The following is a 16,018-nucleotide window of genomic DNA, read 5'->3' on the forward strand; positions in this document are numbered from 1 at the left end:
AAGCTTCAAGAACTAAGGCTTCGTTTAAGCGTAGCAATAGTTCCATCCACATGTGGTTTTAGTAATGGGAGAGATGCAGAGCATGAAAGGAGTACATTAATTGATGAGAAGAGTACAAGAATGAGTAGTGAGAGAGCCTTTAAGATCCACCTCACAACATTTTTGGCTTTCACGAGCGTTCTAATTCACATGTTACCATGCTAGGAGAGGCCCTGATTCCCGAGATCTCTCTCTCTCTCTCTCTCTCTCTCTCTCTCTCTCTCTCTCGTTACTATGTTAACAGGACTTTCCTATACTCGGGGCCTTAAATGTTGCCTTGGGCCAAGATTCATCTTATAGTGTAAAATTAATAAGATAACCGGACCAGCCCAGCCCAAAGCAATACTTGACCTAAGGCTGGGCCGGACTTGGCCCACTATGGTGTACGATTACAAACCATTAAGTTAACCCAGGATGGATCCGCATCCGATATGAAATCGACCCGTTTCAAACTCTTTCTATAAAACCCTAACCTCCTCCACTCGGAGTCGAAGGGCGATGGATCCGTGGTGCTGGTCGTGCGGCGTGGGCCGTGTGATCACCGACCTCGACTCCGGCGGCCTTGTCTGCGACTCTTGCGGCCGCGTGCACAGTGCCTCCGCCTTGGTGTCCCAAACCACCTTCACCGCTGACGGCCGGCCGGACTCCTCCACCCAACTCCTCTACTCCGTCGGCGACTTTGGCTACCGCGAGCGCAAGCTCCATGCCGCCACCCTCGCCGCATCAAATCTCCTCACTTCCCTTGGCCTCAACCCCTCCCGTGCTTCCGAGGCCCTCCGCCTCGCCCTCGACGCCACCGACGGTGAACTTGCCACGCCGTCCTCCGCCTTCCTCCTCGCCCTCGCCGCCGCGTCTGCGTACATCGTCATGCGCCGGCACCACCTTCCCGTCTCCCTCGCCCAGGTCGCGAGAGCCGTCTACTGCGACCCGCGCGATCTCGCCCACCTCGCCGGCCGCCTCGCGCGGCACCTCGACCTCCCTCCCCTTCCCGCTTTCGACGCCGATCGATACCTCGAGCACGCCGTGCGGAACTCCCCGTCGTTGTCGGCGGCCGATAACCCGGAAAAGCTCATCTCCCAAGGCCGATTCCTCCTCCACTGCTCCACCAAGTGGGCGCTCACCACAGGGAGGCATCCACTCCCGATGGTTGCCGCCATAATTTTCTTCGTCGCCGAGGTTAATGGTCAACTCTCCGTTTCGATCGACGAGATTGCCAGAGATCTCTATGCCGGCATAGCCACAAGCCGGCTCCGGCATAAGGAGCTCAAACAGACTCTAGTCCGCGTCGCGAAGGCGCTCCTTCCCTGGGGAGAGGACGTCACGGCTAAGAACCTTGTCCAGAATGCTCCCTTGTTGCTCCAGTTGATGGCGATGAAGACCAATTCTAAACCCTCAGAAGAAGCCAGTTTCTTGGATGAATTCACTTTCGATCCGTCTGAACTCGCAAATGCTTATTCTTTCACCGCAGGCAAAGAGGAGTGCAAGTATTTCCAGCTCGAGAATGGCGAGGGCGATGGTGATGATGAGAAAATGGAGAGTCTCAAACTGTCGGGGGAGTGTCTAGTGAGTGCTTATGATAATGTCTTAGAGAGGCTCGCTAGTCTTAAGAACCCCAGAGAGCTTGGGAAAGATCAAGGAAATAAAAAGAGGGGAAGAGGAGGGGGACTGGATATAGAGGCATGGACTGACTCGTGCAAAACGAGGTTGGAAGCCAACAAGGATCTGTCATTCGAGGAGATCATAGGGAGGGATGTGGGCTATGATGCTCCACCACCATCATTTGTCAATGGTAAGGAGTTGCGGAGTTTGAGGAGGGCCAAGATCGAAGCTGCGAGGCTTCGTATTAATGAGGTTATGAAGCCTCAGTCTGCTGCTGCTGATTTACAAGTCAGGAAGGATGAGTGTCCAGGAGAACGAGCGGTTGGTAGGAAGCGGAGGAGGAAGAGGAAAGGTGACAGAGGAGGCATTGATTGGGAGGATTGTATTATTGAGGTCTTGCTATTGCATCGAGTTGAGGAAGAAGAAATAGAGCAAGGGCAATATAATAGGTTGCTCGACTTGCATGTTTTTGGTTCATTGGGTACTTAAGGATGAAGAAAATTGAGAAGTTACACCATGTTAATACATATCAGTGCTTGCGGAATTTCAGTGTTTGCTGGTATATGCTGCTAGTACACTTCAGGTTTGGACATTCTTGTGAAATATCTTGTCTCCTTCAGATTATTGAAGTTCACTAGGTTCATGCTGTCCGTATGTTGGACGTAAATAGAAGTATAATTCTAATTATATATGCTCTTCGTCTTCATATTTATTGGACCTTAATTATCACACATTCCTACTGTATAGGCTTTCCTTAATCTGGCAAGAAACCAAATAAGAGTAGTGTCATGGTGCAAAGATGACTTCAAGAGAAACCATCTAAAGCTGACACTTTGAAACTCAATTTAATGTTCTTTTCTCCTTCTAGAAACATTGGAAATTACTTTTGCTACTAATTCCCCTGTAGAAGTTAATGTGGTGATTGTTATTAATTGCTGTATGGATGTTTAGCTCTGAACCATTGCAACTGTTTGTTCAGTTTGTGAATTTTATTCAATGCATATATATTTCAATATACAAGCATCTACCAATAAGATGATCCATTTTGTGTTATCTTAATATCTTATGCTTCATTCTCACAATGATTAAAAGAAGTGTAGCATGAAATGAATTATGATGTGTTCTAGTCTAGGTAGCATGGATTTTCTCTACAATAGGCCCTGTTCTAGTAAAATATGTTTTTTTCCTAGTTGCTGGAAATATACTTCCTTTATGTATCCAACTTGTTAAAGTAAAATATAAGTATGTAGACAGCTCGGAAACTTTATTCACTACTCTAAAGAGAGAAGGTATAATATTTTATTGGCAGAATATTTCAGAAAACATGCAGATATATCCTAGAAAATGGACTAGTGCAACTCGAAATTTTTTTAATATGAAATTTGCATAGACTTTGATGCTTCTCATGGTTCATGTTGCTTGTTCAAACTGATTCCATCAATAAATAGAAGAAAGATTTCTTTCTAAAAAAAGAAAAAGGAGAAAAGGAAAGAAAGAATAGAAGCATCAAAGTTCTCAATTTGTAAGCACCCAGGACAAGACCATTAGGAGAACCAGAGAAAAGACAGAAAAAAAGCCGGGTAGAGATAAAAAAAATTGTTCTTGATAAAAGAAATGACCAGATTTGATTAAAACATCCCATGGCTCCCTGTTGGTTTTCATCTTTTATACTAAGGAATGCTACTAATTTTGAAATTTATCATCAAAGGCTGCTGGTGTATTGGAGTGTATTTTCATACAAGAAAATTACTGTCATTGGATCTTTTTTCTCTAGAACTGGAAAGAATTATGGATCTTAGGTTTATGGTAATATTTTTCTGTGATTGATGTTTGTAATGCTATAGAGGTCTAACAGTAAAACCTTGTCCAAGACTTCAATGGCTCAATGTTTCATTAGCATCTTCAAGTACGCATATTATCTTCTATATCGGAAACATTGTATCTTGGAGTAAGTTTGGCATCCTTTTGTTTTAATATGGAACTTGAAAACAGAACTCATTCTATTGAATAAGATACATCATCCTGTTTCTTTCTTCTTTGTCATCTGGATTATATTTAAATCTTCACAAAATGCGTAATGTTAGGGTGTTTTTTTTTCTCCTTTTGAAAGCTAGTACGTACCTAATTTCTTAAGAAATTTCAAGCTTGATATATTCAATGCTGGTCATTCTTTGCCATATTTTTGCTGCTAAGCTTGTTATATATTATAGGGGCCTCATGATACAAACTTTGTTAAAGCCTCAAATGTCTTTGGGGGCATGTCTTGAGAATTACTGAATCTTCTGTTTCCTATTCTTTTGTGATGCGTACACTGCAAGGTAACTATTATGAACTTCTATGGTGATCTCTTGCTAACTTTGCTAAAAGAGACCCCTTGAATGTCTCCTTTGGTCATCTGAAATTCTGAACTTCTTGCCTATTGTTATTGGTTAAAGATTATTAATTTGTAAGCCTTGTAAATTTCAGGATATAGGATAGCCAAGAGTTTACTAGGATATGTACCAAAATGAGTTGACAATATTAGGAAGTAATAAATTAAAAAGATTTTACTCGTATGGTTTTGGTTTTGGGCGTGAGGTGCTTCAACCTTTGTGAAGTAGCTGTTCTTTTCTTTACTGTACACAGAAACCTTTTTCTTTTTCTTTCCTTTTTCTCCTTTTGAGACAAGTGGGTAGGACCCTGTTGTATAGTGTTCTAATAAACTCATGTACATTTCGTTCATTATGCATTTTAGATGTTGGTAAGTTAACTGCTTTTTATTGTAGTCCTTCTCTTGTAAATGTAGAAGGAAAACATATGAGAAACAAACTTATGATTTACTCTACCAGAGACTACTTTGGAGTCCTGCTAATGTTTCATATTTGTTTTACAGTGTTCTTTCTCTTTGGAGGACTCTATTGAGTTGACAACTTGGTTTAGAATTGAGTGTCACAATTGCATACTTCAGAGCAACCGGCTTCGACTTCAAGTAATAGCATACCTCATCGCTATTTCAACAGATTTGATCATCAGTGTTTTGCAACTCAGTTTCAGAGGTTCTCTTTCAGCTTCTTCATTCTGCGTGATGTTAGATCTGCAATAATTACCAGATTTTGCCAATTTTCTCTCTCCCTTTTATAATCTACACTGAAGATGTCATTGTGTTCAAAATTATGTCTCGAATTGATGACAGTTCCATGCTTCACACTGTTATTTTGGCCTCCTAGCAAATGTTGCATAATTATGTTGTTCCTTCTGGGAATACCAAGTGAGATACCTGTCTCTAAAACGTGACCTGAATTTCAGCATAATTTGCTAAATTTCGCACCATTCCTTTGTTTGGGCTTATAGTTTAATTGGTTGAAACGTAACGAAGACAGATCGAGGGTCTAGCTATCAAATTGATTAATGTCTAAATTTTTGTATTCCTTCACACATTTTTATGTTATTGATTGATGAGTGTTTAAATTGTGTATGGCCCACTTGGAGCAATCCTAGAAAATCAGATGGTACGTAGCAGGCAGCAGATGGGAATTATAAAGGATTTCCAAGTTTGAGGCGCACTCCCTCTGGCTTTATGGTCTCCCTCTTTGAGATTTGACGCCAATGAAGCTCCCTCTTTCCTTCAGCCTTGCCTGTTGACTTTGATTAGGGTTTTTGCTCGATTTTCTTTCTTTTTCACTTAATAAATTTAATTGGTTTCCTAAACCCACTTATTCTCAACAAAAAAAAAAAAAAAAAAAAACATTCGATGGCTAGTGCAAAATCAGGTGCCATTTATATGAAAAATCTTTTAATTATGTTATCGGCAGTTTTGAGCTCTTCTAATTACACCTTTTGACATCTTTTACCTATTTAGTCCTAGCAAAATAAAAATAAAAGATTGTTGTGTTCTAAAATTATAGGCAAAGACTACATAAAAATATATTTTTAATTTTATTAAGATTTCTATTTAAATTTAATAAAAAAATAATATGTATTATCGACGTAAATTATACCTAAAGAGTACACAAAATGTACATTTTATTTTATAATAAGATGTATCTAAATATATGCTTTTAATAAGAGCTAAACGAATAAAAGAGCTTAATCTACTATTCAAAAATTAAGGAGCCCAAAATCAGATTACGTAAATATTATGTGATGTATATTGTTATTTAACTTTATCTTTTTTTAATCTATACCACCTTATCATTTATATCATATAATTTCTTTTATGTCTATCTTATATAATATATATATAATATGGAGAGAGAGAGGGAACTTTTCTTCCATTCAGCCAATTAATAAGGACTGTAACGATCATGCTAGTAAATAAATAAGGAATGTTTGATTGTGATACTTATCTAATAAAAATTATCAAATTAATTTTGTTATCTTTTTCTTGGTTTGATGTAAATATATGTTTGTAATTTAATTTTATATAATTTGGGAAAAGAGATAACTCACCTCTTTATCCCAATTTCATTACCCAACTGAGAACTGAGATAATCCTATTTGTCACTTTTTTCTTTTTTATCTCAGTTAATTAACACTACTTAGTTGGTTAAAAACCATCCTTTTATCCCACTAGCGGCTAGGTAATTTTTTCCGCGAGTGATTGGATCCCATAAATGACATTTATTATATAGGTTGGTACCACAAGCAACCCAAGAAGAGAGAGCGCTAATCTCGAGAGACATAGAGGTCCTTTTGGCCCTTTGTCTCGTAGATCTCTTCCCTTTCTTCTCCCAAGTGCTAATTTGTAGTATTTGAGGTTAGAAAAGAGATCAATTCCTTTCTCATCTATCTCTTTTCTTTTCTTTTTTTTTTTCGTTTAATATTTTGAGAAAGAAGGGATCCTCCATGGCGATCGCGGCTGCACTGGTGGTGGTTCCTCTCGGTCTTCTATTCCTCCTCTCGGGGCTTGTCGTTAACATCATTCAGGTAGGAGCTCTATTTTCGAAGCTCTGGTGGTTTTGGCGTCTCAACTGTGCTTGTTGTTAGTGTTTGATTCAAAGTTGGTTCCTTTGGATGGTTTAGGTATAGTTTACATTCTTCCCGATAAGCTTTCCCCACACTTGGTTCCTGTATCAGCTTTTAATTCGGGAAAACAAGAGTTGATATTTTTACTGCTGAGATTTTTACAGCCAAAATCGATTTGATATTTTGCTGCAGGCCACTTGCTTCATCTCCATAAGGCCTTTCTCGAAGAGTCTCTATAGGAGGACCAACAGGTTCTTGGCTGAATTATTGTGGCTCCAGCTCGTTTGGCTTGTTGATTGGTGGGCAGGTGTTAAGGTAACATTTAAGAAGAAATTTTGTCTCAACAATGTATTCCTCCCTGCTTTGGATATGATCATTGCCCTTTCTTTTCTGATTACAGTGCAAACATTCTTACTTACTTACTTACAGTTGTGTTTTTACTACCTCGGTTGCCTAAAATAGTTGCTGGTGGGACAAAAAGAGGATTATATAGAGAACAAACCGTTGATCATCTGTATGTAATGACATGAAGGTGTTTATCACCAATCGAATCAATTTATCAGAAAAATTGAGTCATTTTGACTATTTTACATTAGAAAAGGTCAAGTTAGTACTGGAGAAGAAATGTCTATAAATATTCTTCCATTTGATTGTAAAGTTCTGCTATTGATAAATAAAAATAAATGATAAGTGAAATCAAGTGATGTTGAAGTGCCTAGCTAGGTGCAAGAACATCTGGAGATTCTAGTGTTGCTGTATGATGTAAGTGAGAAGGAAACTCCTACCTTTTACCATGTATTGATAAGTTAAAAGTTTTTTGTTAACAAGTAGTAACCACTAAATGGCACTATTGTTTAGCAGTTGATAGCTTGGCAGTTCACATAGAACTAGAGATTTGCTGCAGATTAATTGCCAAAGCTAGTACAGCAATCATCCGTCTATTTGTGGTGATTGATCAGAATATGATTCAAGATTTTTAACTTGTTTTAAGTAGTCCATATTCCACAGTAACTTACTTTTTTAAATGTGCGGCTTACTTAATAATGGTTTTGTGCAAATTTTGAGCATCCGGTTCTCATCCTTATTTTAGTAACTAGCATGATCACCATGGACATCATCACTCCTTGAATCTGTTTATATACTGTTGTGGTTATTTGAGTTGTCCATATGCTTCTCTATTTCACTAGTTTTCATTCTACATGTTGCACATTTGTTTGTAAAGAAGATTGATTTGTCAACTCAGTCATTTTCTTATTTGTTATTGAACTTTTTTGTCAAATAGTTTATGCTTGTTTTATTCAAAGATTTCAAAGTAACATTTTATTTCTTCCTTTGTTGCAGATCCAATTGTATGCAGATTCTGGAACTTTTCAGTCAATGGGTAAGGAGTTTATTGTGCAACACCATAATTTGCACTCTTTGTGGTTTATGCGGGTGACATCATTGTGCATGTTAACTTTGTGTTACGTAGTACATCTCCTGTCTGAGCTCATGTGAAGGATTTTATAGGTAAAGAGCATGCGCTTCTTATTTCTAATCACAAAAGTGATATCGATTGGCTTGTTGGGTGGATCTTAGCTCAGGTGCTTATCTTTTATTCTAATGAACAGCACAGAACATGCATGTTATAATGTAAAATACAGTCGACTCATCCTCAACTTTTTCATTTCCAGCGGTCTGGATGCCTTGGCAGTACATTAGCTGTCATGAAGAAATCATCAAAGTTCCTTCCTGTAAGTTTTTCAATATATTTGTTCTGAGACTGAGCTTATCTTGGAACTCTTTACCTGAAAATGAAGTGTCAGCCATGTAAGACAATAAAAGCGAAGTATACAAAAGTATGACAATCCTATTCTGTCATACTGTAGCCCATGAAAGTAAGTGCGCATTTTCATGATGTTAGAGAAAGGGGATATCAATGCTCGAAACAGGATTAATAAGTGAACTATACAAGAGCTTGTTGCACATCTTAGGAACTCTGGGCAGTAACTAAGATCTCGCATTACAGCTGATGTGTCGGAGATATTTACTTTTTAAAACGTTGATGTTTGTTTGAGATGGTATGGAAGGAAAGCATTTGAGCAGACTTTTCTTTGCACCACATTAGCTTATTGATTGGGTTTTCTTGTTCTGTAACAGTATATTACACGAGAGTTAAGACATGAATATGTCCATACTCTATAGAGTCCAAGAATAAGAAAGAACAGGTTTCTTTGGTCAAATTAGCAAAATGATCATTTAACTATGTATTTGCATGAGAGTCATCGCTCATCACATCACTAATAAAATTACTCTACTATCAGCAATGCTAGAAACCATGTTGGTGACAAGATCAAGATGGCAGTATCTAAAATAATTATTTGATATTATCATTATCTTGAGTGCATCTTTTTTGTGCCATATTAATTGAAACATGAAAGATTTTATTTTCTGACTTCAGTGGTTTGTTCACATGGTCAATGCAGGTTATTGGCTGGTCCATGTGGTTTACTGAATACCTCTTTTTGGAGCGTAGCTGGGCCAAGGATGAGAACACACTAAAAGTATTCTTTCCGATGAATGTTACACTTTCTGGTGTTCTTTTGTCATTTGGGCTTTAATTAATGTTACTGGTACTTCCCTTTTATTGGCTTTAAATGACTACAACATGCAGTTTGGTCTTCAACGGTTAAAGGACTTTCCCAGACCCTTTTGGCTGGCTCTTTTTGTTGAGGGTACTCGCTTCACTCCAGCAAAACTTTTAGCAGCTCAAGAATATGCAGCTTCACAGGGTTTACCAATACCTAGGAATGTTCTAATTCCTCGTACTAAGGTTGGACATTTTTGGCATTTATATATCAGTTGAGAAAATTGTCTTTCCCTGCATGCTTTTGACAGTCTGTCTGTGCATTCACAAATTTGAATAATTGCTCAATTCTAAAATAGTAAGAAGGGTTTTAGAGAAGCTTTTCCGGCTTTGTTAGATTGTTTATCTAACTTTGCAATAAGGTTGACAGAGGGAGTTGGTAACAGGTGTTCTTTTGTTAAATTTATGCATAACGCTTCAAGTTTTTCAGCTCCAACCTGTGGAGCATAGCAATATTCCATGTTAACTTGATCTGAGCAGTTAAAATTAATCAATCTGGAAGTTCTATATACAGTGAGTTGAGGGTCTTTATCCACTAGTAATTATTATAAGCTAATTGTTTTTACTGCATCTTTGCAGTGACGTACTTAGATTACCGTTGCTTACTGTATTACTTAGATTATCCTTGCTTATTGTATTCAGCTATCAGCTATGTGAGTCGATTAAATTTATTTGTGACCTCAACTAAAATATGTCTATATTTGCATTATACTTGAAATATTCTATAGACCGCGTAGATGGGCAGATAATCAGTAAGGAACCATTTTGATTATTGGATGAGGTCCTTCTTGTTGGAGCCACTCACCGACAAACTTAGTAGGCAAGTTGTAGTATGGATCCAAAAATTGGCCGATCCCGATACCAGGCAGTTGGTTGGTATTGTGTGGGTATCGGATGTATCGGCCGATCCAGGTTGCAATTGACGGATTTTGATGTCCCCATATAAGACCTAACGAAAGGATGTGCTCCTCATTTTTTTTTCTTATTCTCTTGCTCTTCTTCTGCTTCTACTTCTCTTGTTTTTTCTTCTTTTTTCTTCTCTGTGTTGGGATCCTAATTCTAGTAAGTGAGTGCATGTCTCCTCTCACTAAGCTGTCGTGCTCTCTTTATATATATACATACATACATACTTATATGGTTAATTTGTGATATTTTGTTGTTATGGTAGTAAATTTTATTTAAAAGTTTATATATGCTACATTAGTATATATTATATATAATTTTTTTTATATTTTATTTTTAAGTAGTGAGTACTTTTTTTGTTTTTTGTTTTTTGTTTTATTTGTAAACTTTATATGTGAATGATTATTATTTTCTTATATTACTATCACTATTTCTAAATTTAAAAAAAAATTCTGTATTTTAAAATAATATTTAAATTTTACATAATTAAAAAATAGTTTAATTTAATACAGGCCGATATGTCCGATATGTATCATTTTATGTAACATATGATGATGTTGTGGCTCAATGAGTCAGATGCAGATTATATATTGTTTATGTCTAGGACTGGTCAATTTAGTTATTCTCCGGTATCATAGATCTCAGAATTATAAAATTATTTGGTTTTTTAGAAGCCATATTTTTCATTCTTATTTAAAGCGTGATTCCAAATTCCAATTATGGTTCAAGACAGATGACAAAATGTTCTACATTTCACAATTTAGATATTTCTTGTAGTTTTGTATATCTTCCATCAATTTTATTCAATTGAAATATTTTAACTACATATTGACATCTTTAATTACTGAAAATTTCAGGGATTCGTCTCAGCTGTAAATATCATGCGCCCTTTCGTTCCATCCATATATGATGTGACTGTAGCTATTCCTAAAGATCAACCTTCACCTACAATGCTCAGAATTTTGAGAGGGCAATCTTCAGTGGTAAGCTAAGTAGCATGTGTAAACTAATCCTTTGGAAGCTCTTTTACACATATTTGAGTCATTTTAATTTCTGTTATAATGTACCTTTTACTATTTAATGTCCCATATTACAACATTATTTTATGCCGACTACCAATCCCTATATGGTGTATGTTTGGTTGTTAGGAAATGAGAGAAGTGAAATTATTTTGGAAAGTCGGAGTTCCTAGGAAACTACTTCCTAACAAAAATTTGTCACTACCCAATGTTTGGTGTGATAGAGAGTGTAAGATTGGAACTGTGAGAAAAATGAAAAATCAAAGTTCGAACTTCAAAATAAAAATAAAAGGATTTATTTACATCTATACCGTTCTAAAGTTCTTTATTTGTATGCATACTTTTTTAAATTTTATATTTATGTGTATCAATGTATTGAAAGATGGCCGCAAGTGAGGGGTGATCACCCCACTGCCTAGCACCAAGCTAGAAGGCATGCACCAAAGGGGGCTAGCATTTTTTATATATGAAAAGTAAATATATATGATATATTATAATATTAATACAACATATTATATGTATGTAAAAATTTTAATAGTGCAATTTACAATTATAGCAATAAGATATCACAATTCACATGTATGTACATATATGTATGTTTTTATTAAATGCATCTAATTTAATATTAATGCAGCTAAAATTATTTGGGTGATTGACAGCTATAAGAGAACTATTGATAGAGAGAAAAGAGTGAGTGGGTGTGTCAAGGACACGTGGCAACCGGTGAGAGAGTGAAAGAAAGGTGAAAGAGAAGAAAATGGTGCCTAATATAAGAGAAGAAAGGAGGAGGAAGAGGAAATGGTTGCCACCGTTGCTCGGCCCAACCACCAAACAATCCTCGCCAAGGCTTGTCTTGGCCGCTTTTTAAAACACAGTTGTGTATATCTTTTAAAAGCCATAGTTTTTGCATATGTACCTTTCATGTTAGTTTTTAACAAATATAGGTTAAAATCTTTAGTACTTGAAACATAAAAGATATAAATACCATTAACTGAAAAGAGTGTAAAAACAAAAATAAGAATATTTTATTTTCTTTAGTCAAATTGATGAAATTTTAATAATTATTTTGGTTTTAGGTATTCGGATAATTTTTTTTAAAAGGTATCCATTTACAAAACCAAGGGATTCAAAAGAGATAAACATAAATATTAATTTTGTATAATAGATATCCTTTCTAATGATTATATCATATAATGATGAATAAATAATGTTTGATATGCTAACCTGAGAAATAAATAAGATGTATAAACTGTTCTACTATTAAACAAAGTCACAGCTAGCATGTGAGATTCCCTGAAAATAATTATTTGAACATTAGAAGTTGCTAGTGCTGCATATAGATCCATTTTAATCGAGAGGAAGAGGACCTACAAAGAGGGTTTATAGAAATACGAAGGGTGCTTCAAGTACTTTGTTTTGTTGTTTTCTTTTTGAAGGAGATGACTTATCCTCTTTTTTTCATGTCATTCTACAAGTGATTATTTGGTTAAGATTAAGTTGGCTTTTTGGGCCATTGGAAGCAATGTATAGGGGCCAAATTGAGCAAATCCAAAATGCTGGACGTCAACTCTAATTAATGTAGATCATGGGGCGTTAGTTTTCCCTATTATTTAATGTATTTATATTGTTGGATATTGCTGGATTGAATGAGGTTCACTGATACACCCTACAATGTTCATCTACGATTGACCGATTGGGGCATCTACTCCTTGCTTGCGTATCCGTCCTACCTTAACCATCTCTTTTGGACCAAATATACTTACTGTGTAAATGACTAGATAGAAGAAAACTACATAACTATAGTTCAGAGTTATTTTTTCTTATAATATTGATTTGAAATTTTATCAGGTACATGTTCATATGAAAAGGCATGCAACAAGCGATATGCCTACGACAGATGAGGGAGTTTCCCAGTGGTGTAAAGATGTTTTTGTGGCAAAGGCAAGTTACTGACTAGTTTATTATTCTGAATTCAGTTTCTAAGGAGCTTCTGGTTGAAATGCAGTACGTGTGCTATATGTCAGAAGATTTGTTTGCTATGTGAGGAGATCTCATTAATTGATGTTTGCCTTCTGATATTCCCATAAGATTTCAATCTCTTGTTCCTTTGCCAGGATGCTTTACTTGATAAACATATAGCAGAAGGTACTTTTGGTGATGAACTCAGGCCAATTGGTCGGCCCATAAAATCTTTGCTGGTAAGAAACTTCAAACTGTGGGACAATAATTCAAAGTTCTTTTTTAAATTAAGTGTCTCTGATTGAACTTCAGAAGCTGGTTTTGGAATAACCAAAGTTATATGTGATGGTTGGAATGTATAACGCAATGGCAATTTTCTTGACAATTTCGATTGCCCCCTCCCATTTTCTGAGTTCTACCTGGCCAAAATGGTTGAATGGTGGGCGCATTCAGATTCATGCTGAATTCAGTTGCTAACCAGAAAAATCAAACTAGCCCTTGGCAAATAAAAACAGGCTAAATTCATTTGATTCATGCCATTAAATGTATGTTTAATGCCCCAGATATTTTATACTTTTACCTTTAGAGAGTTCTAACCTGCTATTTTTTGGGGGACAGGTGGTTTTGTTTTGGTCGTGCCTTTTGTCCTATGCTGCATTCAGATTCTTCAGATGGTCTGCTCTCTTGTCCACGTGGAAAGGAATCGGGTTCTCAACGGCAGGACTATTGCTGGTTACAATTGTTATGCACATTTTTATCCTGTTTTCTCAGGCTGAACGTTCAACGACGGCAAGAGTTGCACGGAGCAGAGCAAAGAAAGAGTAAGAGGATAAACAGAAGCTACAATGCTCTCAGCACTCTGGACAGGATTCAGAAAATTTGTTGTACTCTAAATCTATGTGCAGAACTAATCAGATTTTCTGCTATTTATTGTGTACACATTTTAGTTGTGTCAATAGATTTCTTTTCTATTTGGGGGTTTACTGAAACGCCCTAGCTAGCCTCTTTCCTCTTGTATTTTCTTTTTCGTCACTGAGTTTTGATTTCTTGTAGCAGAACATAATCTGTGAATCAATTTATTAGACATTTTATATGAATCTGATCCCTTTTTAATGCTTCTTATAGTGCATCGAATTTGTTTAAGATCGTTGATTCTGTCTGCCTGCCTGCCTGCCTTTAGTGTGGCAAAAGTCGAGAAACGAAAAATCCTTAAAAGCCAAAGGTTAGTTCTGCAGCTAATCATAGATCAACAAAATTGTAAAAATTCCAGTAAATTGGTATTTTATCTTTGCAATAATGCATAGTTTCAGCCACGTTTTCAATAATATAATCTCCTAAATCATTAAGTACTGTAATAGGACATCTATGTAAATAAATAACCTGTGTCTAATATGCTTGTCTTTAATTAAGTAATGCAGCATCCAGCTAAGAGAATTTATCCAACCCAATATACATGTAATGAGTTCAAGCCATTGCAACAAATATTACTCATAACGCGCATAATGGGAAAGCACTAGGTGGCTCTTTCTGGAGACGTGATCAATGGGATAGTTAATAGTGCATAGTTCATCCAAACTAATAAGTTAGTGGACGACTAGAAGAGCCAACGCCTATATAATGGGATAGTTTCATAATTCGTTCTTCGTGTAAAAAATCAATCAATTCTTCTAATCTTGGATAAGATTAGAAGAGTAGTCGAGATGGTTCTCAAGAATGAGAGGCAGGTGCCGCAATTAGTCTTCCTCATGCTCATATGTTTGATCTCCCTAGCAGCAAAATCCACTGCAAGAACACCACCACCACTACCTTCTCCATCGCATTCTCCTCATCCTCCTGAGGATGACGATAATAAATCACCTCCTCCTCCACGTCGGTCACCTCCGCCGCCATCTCCACCACGTTCACCTCCTCCTCCACGTCGGACACCTCCGCCGCCATCTCCGCCACGTTCACCTCCTCCTCCACGTCGGACACCTCCGCCGCCATCTCCGCCACGTTCACCTCCTCCTCCACGTCGGACACCTCCGCCGCCATCTCCGCCACGTTCACCTCCTCCTCCACGTCGGACACCTCCGCCGCCATCTCCGCCACGTTCACCTCCTCCTCCACGTCGGACACCTCCGCCGCCATCTCCGCCACGTTCACCTCCTCCTCCACGTCGGTCACCTCCGCCGCCATCTCCACCACGTTCACCTCACATGCCACCTCCATCACATGCTCCTCCGCACTCTCCTCATGGATCACCTCCTCCACCACATAGATCACCTCCACCACCACTTTCTTCCGCACCTCCCCCTCCTCCACATTCTAATTCATCGTCTCCCCAACCACCTTCTCCATTACCACCTCCACCACCACTTTCTTCACCACCTCCTCCTCCTCCACATTCTAATTCATCATCTCCCCCACCACCACCTCCATTACCATCTCCACCACCACATTACTCCTCACCTCCTCCACCACTTCGATCACCACCCCCACCACGTCGATCACCTCCTCCACCACCAACACGTCCACCACCACCACCACCGCCATCTCCTTCCTATGTTTACTAATTCTATCCACCATCCTCATCACTCTGTCGGAAACGCTAGCGGCCCTGCCATTGATCACGTACCCCTACGTTATCATTCCAGTGTGGAGTAGAAACCAAAGCTGGACCCTTCGGTTTTAGCTGCGGAGCATTTCTCTACGATTCCATGCAGCGAAAACCATTTGAAGGGTGAAGCTTGAGGAGAAATATTCTTTAAAGGCGTGCTATTTCAGGTTGTGGCTCATTGTAAAATTGCTTTGATTTGATTTTATTTGGTTGTATTAGAAAAATTATCAATAAGATGATTTCGTTTGTTATAGTCTACGTCGTCTTTTTTCTTTTTGTTGAGAAAAGGTTGTTCTTCCCTACGTTGTCATTTAAAAAAGTTAAAATTAG

At 37.8% G+C, this 16,018-nt stretch overlaps 2 protein-coding genes across 4 annotated transcripts; both read left to right on the forward strand.

The window, feature by feature from the left end:
- The first annotated feature begins 520 nt into the window (after nt 1-520).
- On the forward strand, nt 521-4,947 carry LOC140786128 (plant-specific TFIIB-related protein PTF2). Of its 2 annotated transcripts, XM_073134359.1 has the most exons (3): nt 521-2,221; nt 3,849-3,956; nt 4,511-4,947. In XM_073134359.1, the coding sequence occupies exon 1, from the start codon at nt 538-540 to the stop codon at nt 2,125-2,127; it is 1,590 nt and encodes a 529-aa protein (XP_072990460.1). In that variant the 5' UTR covers nt 521-537; the 3' UTR covers nt 2,128-2,221; nt 3,849-3,956; nt 4,511-4,947. The 2 variants fall into 2 exon arrangements, with proteins under 2 accessions (XP_072990460.1, XP_072990452.1); XM_073134351.1 differs by lacking the exon at nt 3,849-3,956.
- Nucleotides 4,948-6,207: 1,260 nt separating this feature from the next.
- Nucleotides 6,208-14,186, forward strand: LOC140786142 (1-acyl-sn-glycerol-3-phosphate acyltransferase PLS1-like). 2 transcript variants are annotated; one of them, XM_073134379.1, is made up of 12 exons: nt 6,268-6,373; nt 6,454-6,543; nt 6,775-6,897; nt 7,924-7,963; nt 8,092-8,165; nt 8,256-8,315; nt 9,048-9,125; nt 9,236-9,394; nt 10,969-11,094; nt 12,979-13,071; nt 13,245-13,328; nt 13,708-14,186. In XM_073134379.1, exons 2-12 carry the CDS (start codon nt 6,463-6,465, stop codon nt 13,912-13,914), a joined length of 1,125 nt encoding a protein of 374 aa, XP_072990480.1. In that variant the 5' UTR covers nt 6,268-6,373; nt 6,454-6,462; the 3' UTR covers nt 13,915-14,186. The 2 variants fall into 2 exon arrangements, with proteins under 2 accessions (XP_072990471.1, XP_072990480.1); XM_073134370.1 differs by having other exon boundaries at nt 6,208-6,543.
- Nucleotides 14,187-16,018: the final 1,832 nt, after the last annotated feature.

The sequence above is a fragment of the Typha latifolia genome, chromosome 1 (assembly GCF_019914945.1).
Source record: "Typha latifolia isolate L0001 chromosome 1, TyphaL0001v2, whole genome shotgun sequence".
Lineage (NCBI taxonomy): Eukaryota > Viridiplantae > Streptophyta > Magnoliopsida > Poales > Typhaceae > Typha > Typha latifolia.

Excerpts from the sequence above, each read along its gene's own strand:
- LOC140786128 (XM_073134359.1), top strand. The coding sequence starts at position 538 with ATGGATCCGTGGTGCTGGTCGTGCGGCGTGGGCCGTGTGATCACCGAC.
- LOC140786142 (XM_073134370.1), top strand. The coding sequence starts at position 6,463 with ATGGCGATCGCGGCTGCACTGGTGGTGGTTCCTCTCGGTCTTCTATTC. Across the intron at positions 6,898-7,923 it reads ATTGGTGGGCAGGTGTTAAG|ATCCAATTGTATGCAGATTC; the intron begins GTAACATTTAAG and ends CCTTTGTTGCAG. Across the intron at positions 13,329-13,707 it reads GGCCCATAAAATCTTTGCTG|GTGGTTTTGTTTTGGTCGTG; the intron begins GTAAGAAACTTC and ends TTTGGGGGACAG.